The sequence below is a fragment of the Benincasa hispida genome, chromosome 7 (assembly GCF_009727055.1).
Source record: "Benincasa hispida cultivar B227 chromosome 7, ASM972705v1, whole genome shotgun sequence".
NCBI classification, from domain to species: Eukaryota; Viridiplantae; Streptophyta; class Magnoliopsida; order Cucurbitales; family Cucurbitaceae; genus Benincasa; species Benincasa hispida.
In genome coordinates, this window is record NC_052355.1 from 30,246,461 (window position 1) to 30,258,657 (window position 12,197).

Sequence of the window (12,197 nt, forward strand, 5' to 3'; positions counted from 1 at the left end):
TTTGAACATTAATGTTTCTCAGGGTTGCTGCAGATATTACATGGGAGCACAAGATTTCCATGCAATTGAAGTCCATACAAGTACATGTTCGTGAACAAAGATCAACCAACTCCCCAAATATCCATCATCCACATTAATTATATGCATGTCCACCGAGGAAACATGATATGTTCTAGACATCAATTATGATTCCTTAAGAATACTCATTGCGTAATCAGTTACAATGCTTGTCCATCTGTTGCATGTGTATGTCGAACATAGAACCAACCTTATAACCACTCATGGATATGCTTCAATAGCTTCGTGATTGGTAGTTCTCGTGTATTTTTCAACACTCCATTGAGACATTCTACTATATTTGTCGTCGACTTATCATATGTACAATGGACTTGATAAACCCTTATCCACCGTTGTAATCTAACCTCCTCAAGATAGGTCATCACCCTAGGATATTGATGGAGCTTAGCCCAAGACATCTGAAACTCAGACATTCTATAAGTTTTCACCGCTAGGTAGAAGTGTGGGATTATGTCCTTATTCTTAAATTTGCCTATCAAATTGTTCTGAATATGGTATATATATAAAGCATGAAATGCATCCGAGAATATACTTGAGGCAACCTTTGCAATTGAGATGTGACGATTTGATATAATCACTAAATTCGAAATGTCTCCTACCAAAGCCTTCAAATGAATCATGAACCAAGTCCATGATGCATCATTCTCACCATCTACAATATTGAAGGCGATAGGAAATATGTTGTTATTGTCATCAATATAGGTTGCTATTAACAACATACCTTTGTATTTCTCGTGCAAATAGATCTCATCAACTACGATTACTGGGTGGATGCAATTCAAGAAACCCTTAATACACAGACCAAATGCCATGAAGACGTACTTAAAGTATTATTTGTCCTCTACTTCAACCTCAAAGATTGTACCTGGATTTGCAAGCTTAAGTGTTTGGCCATATGCCCTAACAATAGCATATAACCTTCTGATGACCCTCGTGTGAACACCAATCCATACTCTCTAGCGTGATAAGCCCACCCGTAACTTATATTCACTCCATAATCTCGTCAAGCGTCCTCAATTATATCCCTCGAGCAATATGTTGGACCAACTTATTCGTATTTAGACTTGATTAAGTGTCCAATAACCCAACTCTTTGCTTGTCGATGATTATTCATTCTCATTTCAAGAGAACATGTATGTTCGCTTGGATACATTTTAAAGGAATCACTTTCTTTTAATTTTTTTGCACAAACCCTCTACTTGCATTCTTCCACTAAACACAGTACAGTTAGCAAGCTCTTCGTTGACTTCTTTACACGGTAGTCAAAGTTCTTTGTTATTGCAAGTATTGACAATTTAACTAGCAAGTCATATTCTAACCAACCTTTATATCCTCTTCATTCAGACAGTCATGAGGTATTGTGATGAGGTTGTTATATGATGGGCCCTCTGATGATCTGGGTATATCTAAAAATTGTTAGGTTGGAATGGTGGAATGCATTTGAACCGAAGGCATCACCATTGGTGGGACAGAAGCAGGTGGGGTTGGAACATGAATGTAAGGTGTTGGACTTATTTTGTGATCTTAAAGATTGTCCATATTCATGGTCAGTATGGAACTGTGGAGTACATCTGGGTTCATTGTTGTGACCAAACTATGCTTCACTTCGATCATCCCTAAAGTTACATGGCTCAATATGATTATCCAATGAAGACATGATGGGAATATTACGTGTTGGAATGATTACAAACCCAAATTTTTTACTGGTTGGAATGGGTTGGTACGTTGGATTGCACTGTTGATACATATTATTTGTGTGTACTCCATGATTTTCGCGAGGTGTAATGATACAAATAAGGCATCTGAGATGCATCACTGCCTTCTAAAAAAAGCTAGGTCTTCATCATTGATTATATCAATCGGAGGAGCTAGGACCAATAGATTGTAACAACATTTGATGTGTATATCAAACATATCCAGATCGATATTCATTCATTGGAGCATAATACTCATTAATTCACTGAACGTTATATCATTTCTGACCTTCAAACCTTTCATATGACCTCTAACATAATTTCTTCTGGACTGATTCTTATTCTCCACAAAATCGTACAAAGATGCAAAGTAGCATCATTGATCTGCAATCAAATTAGCAAATTTTAAGCAATATCCTATAAAATTTTAAGAAATCACCCAGTAATTGATAAGCGATCGCCCAGCTATTTATAAGTGTTCATTTAGTATTGTATACGCGATCGTGTATATATTACTAAACGGTCGTCTATATATTATATAAACGATCGTTTATATATAATAAACGATTGTTTATACAATACTAAAACGATCATTTATATAATACTAAACGAGCATTTATATTGTAATGAACGATCATGTATATATTATTACATGATCGTTCATTTAATACCAAACGACACTTATTGTGAAAGCGATTTAGGACAAGAAATACTGTAGAATATCATTTACATTCTCTCCATTTCTGGATCTGACGAATTAATCTTGCTCTATAATCAAATACAATGAAATGAACAAAGATGAAAGTGATTGACAATGAGAATGTTTGACTGAAACTTTGAGAGAACAATGGGAAAACTTTATGAGGAGTTAGACAGAAAGTGAATAACTGAGAGTGACCTTCCATTCTTAATATCAATGTTATTCAATGCTATTGGTAGAATATTAGTAGAGAATAAATACTCTTGTGGAATGTTATTGTTGCATTAAATACATATTGAATGAATCATTGAAGAAATAGTTGAAGGAAGGAGACAAAAGGCACGGTATGAAGAGTTTTTAAAATTGGGGGTAAAATTGGTATTTCGCATGGACAAAAGGTCAGTTATAGATAAGTTTTTAGGAATAGATCATTCATAGAAGAAAAAAAATTATTTTTGGGTCATTTTGTGAAATTTTTCCACTTTCAAAAGGGGTTAGAACTTTGGTTGTTGGTCTCGGGTTTTATATATTAATGCTTCCAAAAAAAAAAAAAGATAAAAACTCTTACATTTCATGCATTCAATAAATTATAAGGGCACACGAAATAGATTGAACTTTCCAAAACAATGAAATTGGATTTTTTTTCTCTTTTTCTTTTTTCTTTTTCTTTTTTAATCTTTGGCTGAAATGGTTCAATGATCAATCTTGTGGATTTAATCGTGGCTTAATTTTGTATTTTCTTTTTCTTTTTCGGCGAGTATATTTATTTGTTAGGATAAGAAAGAGGGAATAGAATAGGTTGTTTTTTTAGAATTATGTATATAATTAAAAGGGTATAATTGTAAAAGGATTATGATCTGGGGATGTTATTTTTACATGACTATGTTATTTTGAATTCCATAAACATGGCTAAGTGTAGAATATGGCGTTGATATTACTTGGTAGAGATAATGGAATCTATCATGATATTTCTATATTGATGTGATATTATCAACTTTGGATATAAATTTTCGTAATCATGTCTTTAACTAACACATCCATAATTATTCCATTGTCTTTGATTGCATTCTCAACACATCACTCTCTACTGTAGACCATATTTTTTTTCAATGTTTAAATTAAAACTAGGTTTAACTTTTAATTTTAAGATTGAGTTGTCGTTTACTCCATCTCATTTTCAAACCTTTTTCATCATAAATTGGATGTGTTCCACCTCTTAGCAGTGACATGTTGATACCAAATTTGGACAAAAAAATGTATCGAACATTCACATGACAACAATAATAAATTTGTAATTTGGAAGAGAGAGAAATAATTCAAAAGTTTAAGTTCTATATTATAATACAAATCTTAGATCAAGTTAAGTTATAAATAATATATTTATAGATAAAATGATTAGGATGGGATGAATCTTTTCTTATATCTCACATAAGTTAGGATTTTATTAGATACGGGATATGATTTGATTAGATCATTTGCATTTATTGAATTTGATTTGACTAGATCATCTTCATTTCAATCCACTACACTTATTAGATTTGATTTGATTAGATAATCTGCACTAATTTGATCTAAAGTCCACTTTACCTTGGATTATCTTTTCTTATTTTTTTCTTGATCTTTGGCTTATTTGGTTTGATCTAAATTTACTCATAACAAGACCCAACACTACTATTTCTCTCTCATGGATTTCTTAGAAGAGAATCAAGTGGGTTCAGCAGTGCTTAAACTGATCCATTGTTAAATGAACAAAAACTTCATAATTGAAACTTACAATGACCTTTTAAACAGAAACAACACAGAAACAAAGCTTTATTTGTAAATAACTTCATCCAATACTACACTTGACACAAGTTACAGTAATAATAGAACTGACCCCTTCTTTTTTTAACATCAAATTCATTTCTTCTTTATGTCACAGACAGCATTTCTTATTCTTATATAGCATATGAAAGTGGAGGGTGTTTTTCAAGGATGGCTATGGAAGACTGGTGGTTTAATTGGCTTTGGAAATGGCTTCTTGAGGAATGGATGAACTGGAATTGGCTTCTTGAGAAATGGGTGAACTGGAATTGGCTTCTTGAGAAATGGGTGAACTGGAATTGGCTTCTTGAGAAAAGGATGCTTGTATGGAACTGGCTTTAGAAATGGTTTCTTGAAGTATGGCTTGTGGTGATGAAGAAACTTGAATTTCTCTTCTTGCTCTTCTCCTCCATTTTTAGCTGTTACACCAGCTGCACCTGTATAAAACAAAATGCCCTTCATTTACACTATAATTTGGTCTGGTCTTTGCTAAGAGAACAAACTGAAAATGGTTCAAATTTTATTCGACTTAGTGATAATTTAGCAATCCTCTCCATGTGGGTTTAAATATTAGCCAAAGTCAAACATGTATTCTTAAGATGAAATTAGAATACATTGACCTATGCTATTGATCAACCCGAACATGGCCAACTAGCTTAGGCACATACTCTCAACTAAGAGTTTAAAAGTTTAAATCTCTCCACTTTCTATTTGGACCCACGTTAAACCACAATAGACCATAGAGGGTGTTTGGACCATCGACTTCATAAGTTGATGTTAAATAACTCAACTTTGCCAACTTTACTAGTGCTTGTTATTGAAGTTTTCACATTTACTGAGTAACTTTATTTTTTTTCCTTCTCTCTTTTGTACATTTATCAAGGAACGTCATCTTCACAACTCTACACTCCAAACATAGACTTCCTAACTCCATCATTCCAAACACCTCTGAGCTCCCATGTGAGAGGACATATAATAAAGTTTGTCAAGACAAAGAGAAGTGCAAATTTCATTTAAAGGGATGGTGCAAAACAAGCAAAAAATAAATTACCTTTCCCAGACTGAAATTCAGTAACACTTTCCTCTGCTGCATAGCAGAAGTTAACAAACAAAAGCAAAGAGAGAATAATGCCAAGAAAAATGGCAGCAGTTTTCATTGCAAAGAGAAAGGTGAAAAGGCACAACCAAATTTGCTTCAAATTAAATGTAGTTTGGTCGAAAAGGCTTTGTGATGAGTTTGTTTTGCAAATCCTCATTATATAAGTTCATCAGTGAGGCCATTTTGAGGGGCAACTACTTTTGAAGTTGTATTAATGCTGCCCAAATTCTTGGTGTTAAAAGCTGTTTGGTTTAAGAAGGGAGGTCTCTTACTAGTCTCAGCCTCCTTTTTTGTTTAGGATTCATTATTATTTGCTTTGATTGTCAACTACCACCTTTTTTCTTAGTAAAATAGGATCACTAACCATTTTCTTTTGTTCTGTCTTCTCCTTTTCTAATACTAAATTATTGAATTAAAAACTCGGTCCATGATATTTGAGTTTTGTGTTTATTTAGTCTTTGAATATTCAAAGTTATAAATTTAGTTCCTAAACTTTAAAACTTTTTAAAATTCATAGATCCACTAAACATAAAATTGAAAGAAGATTCGGAGACTAAATAGATAATATACAAGTCTCAAAGTTGAAAGATTGAACTTATAATTTAACCTACAAAGACTTTGAACTCAGAATGAATCCATGATCTTATCTCTCTCTATTGGGTAGATATGCAACATAAAACAATATTCTTCATATAACAATCTTATTCATGAGATTATTCCTACTCATACAAATATGTTTGATAGCAATTCTGCACTCAGAAATGCAAAAAGTTTAAGATGTTGCAGTTGGGTTTGCTTGTTGGCTGATAATTTAGGCTTGTTTTGCTGCTTGGCTAGCGGATTTTCCTCATTGGATCTCTCAGTTTGTTGATGATGATAGAAAGCCCTTTTTATTTCTTGCTAAAGTATCTTTGTATTTCTATATAAGAACAGAAACATTCTTCTCAAGCCATTTCTCACATAAGAAGAGATATTTTCTTCTTTATTATAACTCTTTATATTAAACTCCACAATAAAGGAACATTCTTCTCAAGGCACGACATTATATTATTTAGACCCCATTTGATAATCATTTGATTTTTTTTTATTTTTAAAAATTAAACCTATTTCATCCACATTTTTTACAATAATTTGTATTTTTCTTAAATACAATGGTTGAATTCTTAACCAAATTCCAAAAATAAAGATAAGTTTTTGAAAACTACTTTTTTTTAGTTCTCAAAATTTGGCTTGATTTTTTAAACTATTGGCAAAAAATAGATATTAGAGAAAGAAATTTGGAGATGGAAATAGTGTTTATAATCTTAAGTGTTAATTTTTCATCAATTTATAGGCAATTTGGTCCAAAATGAATTCTGTTATATATTCTAAGCAAAGGGAAGGACTTGGTTTTTTATTTGAAATGTTGTTAAATTTTCTTCTTAGGGACACATGGTAGGGGACTATTTCAACCCTAAAATAAATAAAATCGTAACAAGATACAAAGAGTTCCTTTTTATTATTTCTTATTTCTTTAGAAGAGGGATAAAAAATCAATCTTCCAAACATATATACAAAGACGAACAAGTTTATTTATTTAAAGGCCTACAAATCAATACCCAAAACCAAACATGGAAATTGCAGTGAGAAAGAGAAAGGGAAGAAGAAGACGGCAAGAATCAAACTTTAGCTCCAAGCAAGATCATCAACATGTCCTTGTAGTCTCCAGACGTGTCGCCGATAACATCGTCGTCGAGCTTGTTTTTGAACATGTTGGAATACTCTTCTCTAATTTTCATTGTGTCTATCTCAGCTCGACTTACAATGGCTCTGGTTAGTGAATCTTCATCTGTTCCAAGCCCAACAATGGCCTTGTTGATTACCTGGACCAATATTCACAATGGAGAATTTCCATGTAAGATGATAACCCAAGTATTCAACAAAAATTACTCTCCTATTATGAATTCAACCAAATATTATTTCCACGTCCGTCAATGATTTATGTGTTGTTATTCAAATATAGAGCTCTTGACAGTGACCAAAATGGAACAAACTTGAAAGTTCAAAATTAAACGAAAATTTTCCTCTATTTTATTCAATTGGAAATGTCTATTTGTTACTCTCTAGGAAATTGTTTCTTATCCAAATCCAAATAATAATAATAATAATAATAAAACAACCTCAAAGTTCAAAAACCATAATGTGACTTAAACCAACAAAGTATTTCAATCAAATAATTAATAAACAGAAGATACAGAGTTCAAAAAAAAAAAAAAAAAAAAAATTGTTTTTTTTTTTTTTCTTCTTTTACTCCAAAATAAAAATACAAAGTGAGGGAAAAAGCAGACCAACAAACTAGAAGTAAAGAATATTTCACCTTAGCGAAGTGTTTTTCAGGAGTGTCAATGCACCAAATCGCTATTTTGAAGAGAGATTCTAAATCACTATTTCCACATTTCACAATGTCCTGTAAATGGAAAGCATCATAACTAAACTTCCAAGAGGGAGAATGGAAAGACAGAAAAAAAAAATTACAAATCATTTGTTATTTAAAGGTTGAACCTGGTCTATAGGGTTTCCATACTTTTGCTTATAGCATGCAAAGGTTGCTCTAAGCTGAAAGAAATTCCTTGTGCTCAGTATCCAAATGACACCACTGCGGTTTAATTGCTTCGCATTGATAGCGTCGTGTAATAAATTGGCTTCTGAATCAGCAACGACACTGTCCACCACCTCTTTATCATGCCTGAAGGAACTCACCAAACCAACTAGAAGCTACACAATATCCAAAACAACAGGTTTTTCAAGATTGCAACCTCAAAAGTAAACAATGGCATTTGGCAAGCAGAAAAACAAGTCGAGACATCAAGTTTTTCAAAGACATACAAAAAGTATCGAACATTTTATGGAGCAAAATGACAAGCCTGACCAACTTTTTCAGTTCCATTACTCGTTTCATGTAATCATATTTTTGCTAATTCATGATGATTGAATGTATCTGCTGTCAAAGAACAATGTCCTAAAGAATGAACCACTTTCTTCCTTGCAACTTATCTTATATCGTTTGGAGCACCAAGCATCAATGGAGAAAAAACTTCAGTCTCATTTTGTGGAGATTTCATTTATATTCTTTGGCTTAATCAAAACTGGATTTTGAGCAAACGTGCTTGATACTTCAAAAATGAAATACCAAAAACGAAATGCAACAACAAGAAACCTTTTTGCCATTTTACCTTTCTAAGAGGCATGGAGATGGTGGAGAAAATGTCTTCCTCAAGCGAGCAATCAAAGAGAGAACAGTAGGCCTGCCTTACTGCCATCAGATGGTGAGGAGATGTGGCACAGGCTATCTCCACTAATACTTGAAGCTCATGGATGCCTTTCTTATATGACCTCAAAGCTTCATTTGCCAATCTTGCATCCCTCTCTGCAGGATCATATGCCCACAAAATTGCGGCTTTCTACTCATAAAAAGCTTAAATTAGAGATGGATAGGGGAAAAGAAAAATATTTGTGGAAATGAAGTGGCTGTTGCTCAATTTCAACTTTAAGAACAACTCCTTGAACAGCCAAATTTTCACATCCAAAAGCATGAGAGAATGGGGAAAAGAAAGCAGAAAATAAACAAGATACAAATTATTTGGCTACAAAGTTGGACGCTGGAACTGATGATCCCTTATAGAACAAGTATCAAAACAATGGAAGAAATTTGTTTATTCCAAATGCCAATGAAACTTTAAAACTAGAAATCCCTAAGAAGCACGGATATAGACATCTCAAACATGCCAACAGACACGGCGATTCAAAATTATTTTAAAACCTAGGACTCAAACACACCAAGAGCACATTTATTAAAACATACATCTTGAAAATATGTATCATGTTTATACAAGAAGAAAAATCAAAATAAATGAGCTTGTGCATTTATATGCCTAGAATATTTCACTTTTAAATTTATTATTTTGGTCATATATATGTCTATTTGGTTTATTTAACAAGGATTTGATACATGTCTAACAAATGTTGGACTTACTTTGACTATATGTTCAACACATTTTTTGCACTGACAAGTGTTGGACACGTTCCCAATAAGTGTTGGATTGTTCACGTGTCCAACACTCACGCTAGCCAAACCAAAATGTAAGTGTTTCTTATATTGAATGGTTGATTGGCTATGAATGTGAAGTGTGAACAACAAATGGGAAAATATTTCTTGTCTGCAAATATAAAAAGAGTTACTAGTAATAAGCATACTCTAAAATCACCGGAGAGTTCAGCATGGATGCGATCAATCAGCGACTCGTTGTATAGCTCGAGATAAGTCTCTCTAATTGCCTTCCTTTGAGCTGCATTTCTCTGTCCTAATATCCTTATCAATGCCTTCTCATCCGTTCCCCATCCTAACTCATTATGAGAAATAGTATTAGAAATAGACAACACGAATAACAATCATGTATCAAGAAGATAAGAAAGAAAGCATGAAAATTTGATATCTAGGATGTCATTGATCAATGACTTGATGAAAAGTACATCAGAATCCCAGAAAGAAAATCAATGGTAGAAGAAAAACTAAACACATTAAATTCCCATTCTGCTGCAGAAAAAAAAAATATGGCAGAAAACATGGAATCAAATAGTTCTATTCCATCAGAAAGCAGACTATAAAGGAACTTGATTACTTACAACGGCTCAAATGTAATAAAAAATGGAGATGAGTATCAGCTATTGTATCGATATTGAGCAATAGGTCTACTAGGAAACGGGAAAAAAAAAAAAAAAAAAAAAAAGGAGAGAGAGAGAGAGAGAGAGAGATTTTAAGATTGTTAAATTTTGGTTATGGCATACAGTACACAAATTGAGAAGTACAAAGTATCCTAGCTAGCAAATCACTCCCAAGTGGAAAAATACCGCACTTAACAAAAAGAAAGAAGAAAAAGCATGATAATTTGACATTCTCTATTTTAAGTACAAGTGGGAGTATGGGTATTTGAATATCCAATCTCAAGAGAAGAAGTACATGTCAATGACTGATAAAATTAGGTTCATTTAGCTGCCTAATTTTGATTATTATAAAAAATGAGAAGAATACCAGAGAATCAAGAAAGCAACAAAATGAGAAACCGTAAATAAATCAATAAGGCTAATATTGTTTCTAAAAATTTAACTCTCATTTACCATTAATTTGTTTACTTACTCTTTCTAGTCAATTAAATTTTTAAAATTTTCTAATTTTAGTTCATTTTGAAAATCAAAATACAGATAAAGATTGAGAAAATAAAGTAGCTGTCAGAAAACTGACTCCAGTTTTTAAAATTAGCCCAAAAAGCCAAAATATTTTAAAAATAAATAAATAAAACAGAGAAACAGATACTAAACAGAATTAGATAACAGAAAAACAAATACGACCATTCATACGACTACAAAAAGAAATAAATAAATAAATCAAAAGTTCAACATTGTCTTAGAAACCTAGATGAGCAAAAAGGAAAAACTCCGAGAACTCAACTGACGATAGCTTCAACTTAAACAAAATCCACACATTACATTGAACTAATTTCAGCAGAAAAAGTCACAGAGAAAAACAAAAACATGCAGAATCTAACAGATAAGTTAATGAAATATGAAGAACTTGAAAAATTCAAAAGCCATAAAAAAATAAGATTAAAATGTGAAAAAGGAGTTAGTTCATGGAAAGCAACCATCAAAAGCTTTCTTGAGCCTATCACAGTCCTCGGCGGGAGATGGAACGGTCTCCGGCACTCTCAGAGTTCCCATATTTTCCGTCAGGAACCGCTCTTCCTCCGGCGACGACGAAAAGGAACGGCCGGAATCCGATTTCGAGGATTTGGATTTCCTCCACGAGAAGGATTTGAAGGAGAAACTGCTCATTTTGAGAGATTTGTAACGTAACAATAATCGTTGAATCCAAAAACAGAAATTCTTTCCGTTTCGTTTTTCCCTCCCTCAAACTTCGCTACAATACAACGCAATATAGCCGATTGTGTTTTGTTTTTGTCGTTCTTCTGACGAAAATACCCTTTCTGTCCTCCTGATTTCAACTCCATTTCCCGGTTGATAAAACTTCTTTCAAATTAATTTTTATCGAAATAAAAAATAATAATAATATGATTAAAAATGAATAAAAACCACAATGATTTTCACAGAATTCCCATTGCTCGATGTTTGCGAAGAAGGCTTTGCATCGAAACTTTTTGCAGTTGAGCCCTCGATGTCTTGGAAATTACATGAAGCTACCGTGTTTTATAGAATATTACGCTGGGTGCAAATTTAGTTTTTGATGAGTTGTGTACTGAATTGCAAAGAAAGTAACGGATGGGATGGCCACTTTTTCCTTGAGGCGTTAAGGTTGGGTCCCCAGCTCAAGAACAAAAATCAACGACGAAGACGTTTGTGTTTAAACGTTATCATTAACGGCTAGCGGTGAAGCCAGCTGTATTGAATCAGAATGAATGTATTGAGGCAATAAATTGGTGTAATAATCATGTTTTGTAATAATCAAATGGGGTGATCGGATGTGCGTTAAGAAAATGGATGGCAAACATTATTTTAACTCTTCATTTTGCAATATTAATACAATTTACGATTAAAAAAATATATCGATATCGATAAAAATTTCGATAAGCTTTATAAAAAATGATGAAAACTATTATACTTGGTTAATAAAATTTTGACTGTGACTGAAATAGACTATAATTGACCATTTTTAATAATCATTTCTAAAGTAAAATAATATTTAGATATATATTATAAAATATCTATGAAGATATCGCTGCGAGAGCAAAAATTTAAGAAAATGAGAAATAATTACAAAATAATATCAAAT

The 12,197-nt window shown here is 32.7% G+C and overlaps 3 protein-coding genes across 3 annotated transcripts; all 3 read right to left on the reverse strand.

Annotated features, from left to right (window-relative positions):
• Nucleotides 1-269: 269 nt before the first annotated feature.
• On the reverse strand, nt 270-890 carry LOC120081052. Its single transcript, XM_039035730.1, has one exon. It carries the CDS (start codon nt 888-890, stop codon nt 270-272), a length of 621 nt encoding a protein of 206 aa, XP_038891658.1.
• A 3,363-nt stretch (nt 891-4,253) lies between these two features.
• LOC120082072 lies at nt 4,254-5,515 on the reverse strand. The gene is made up of 2 exons (XM_039037293.1): nt 5,327-5,515; nt 4,254-4,712 (listed from the first exon to the last, which is right to left on the reverse strand). The coding sequence occupies exons 1-2, from the start codon at nt 5,430-5,432 to the stop codon at nt 4,441-4,443; spliced, it is 378 nt and encodes a 125-aa protein (XP_038893221.1). The 5' UTR covers nt 5,433-5,515; the 3' UTR covers nt 4,254-4,440.
• A 1,330-nt stretch (nt 5,516-6,845) lies between these two features.
• Nucleotides 6,846-11,432, reverse strand: LOC120082071 (annexin D3). Its single transcript, XM_039037292.1, has 6 exons — nt 11,053-11,432; nt 9,608-9,753; nt 8,587-8,814; nt 7,916-8,128; nt 7,731-7,820; nt 6,846-7,236 (listed from the first exon to the last, which is right to left on the reverse strand). Exons 1-6 carry the CDS (start codon nt 11,240-11,242, stop codon nt 7,033-7,035), a joined length of 1,071 nt encoding a protein of 356 aa, XP_038893220.1. The 5' UTR covers nt 11,243-11,432; the 3' UTR covers nt 6,846-7,032.
• Between the last annotated feature and the right edge of the window lie 765 nt (nt 11,433-12,197).

What these genes read in the sequence shown, in the direction of transcription:
- LOC120082071 (XM_039037292.1), bottom strand. Translation starts at nt 11,242, where the DNA reads ATGAGCAGTTTCTCCTTCAAATCCTTCTCGTGGAGGAAATCCAAATCC. An exon ending in AACTCTCCGGTGATTTTAGA is followed by an intron (nt 8,815 to 9,607) that starts GTATGCTTATTA and finishes TTTTATGAGTAG; the next exon opens with AAAGCCGCAATTTTGTGGGC. An exon ending in ATGGAAACCCTATAGACCAG is followed by an intron (nt 7,821 to 7,915) that starts GTTCAACCTTTA and finishes TTCCATTTACAG; the next exon opens with GACATTGTGAAATGTGGAAA.
- LOC120081052 (XM_039035730.1), bottom strand. Translation starts at nt 890, where the DNA reads ATGGCATTTGGTCTGTGTATTAAGGGTTTCTTGAATTGCATCCACCCA.
- LOC120082072 (XM_039037293.1), bottom strand. Translation starts at nt 5,432, where the DNA reads ATGAAAACTGCTGCCATTTTTCTTGGCATTATTCTCTCTTTGCTTTTG. An exon ending in TGAATTTCAGTCTGGGAAAG is followed by an intron (nt 4,713 to 5,326) that starts GTAATTTATTTT and finishes TGTTTTATACAG; the next exon opens with GTGCAGCTGGTGTAACAGCT.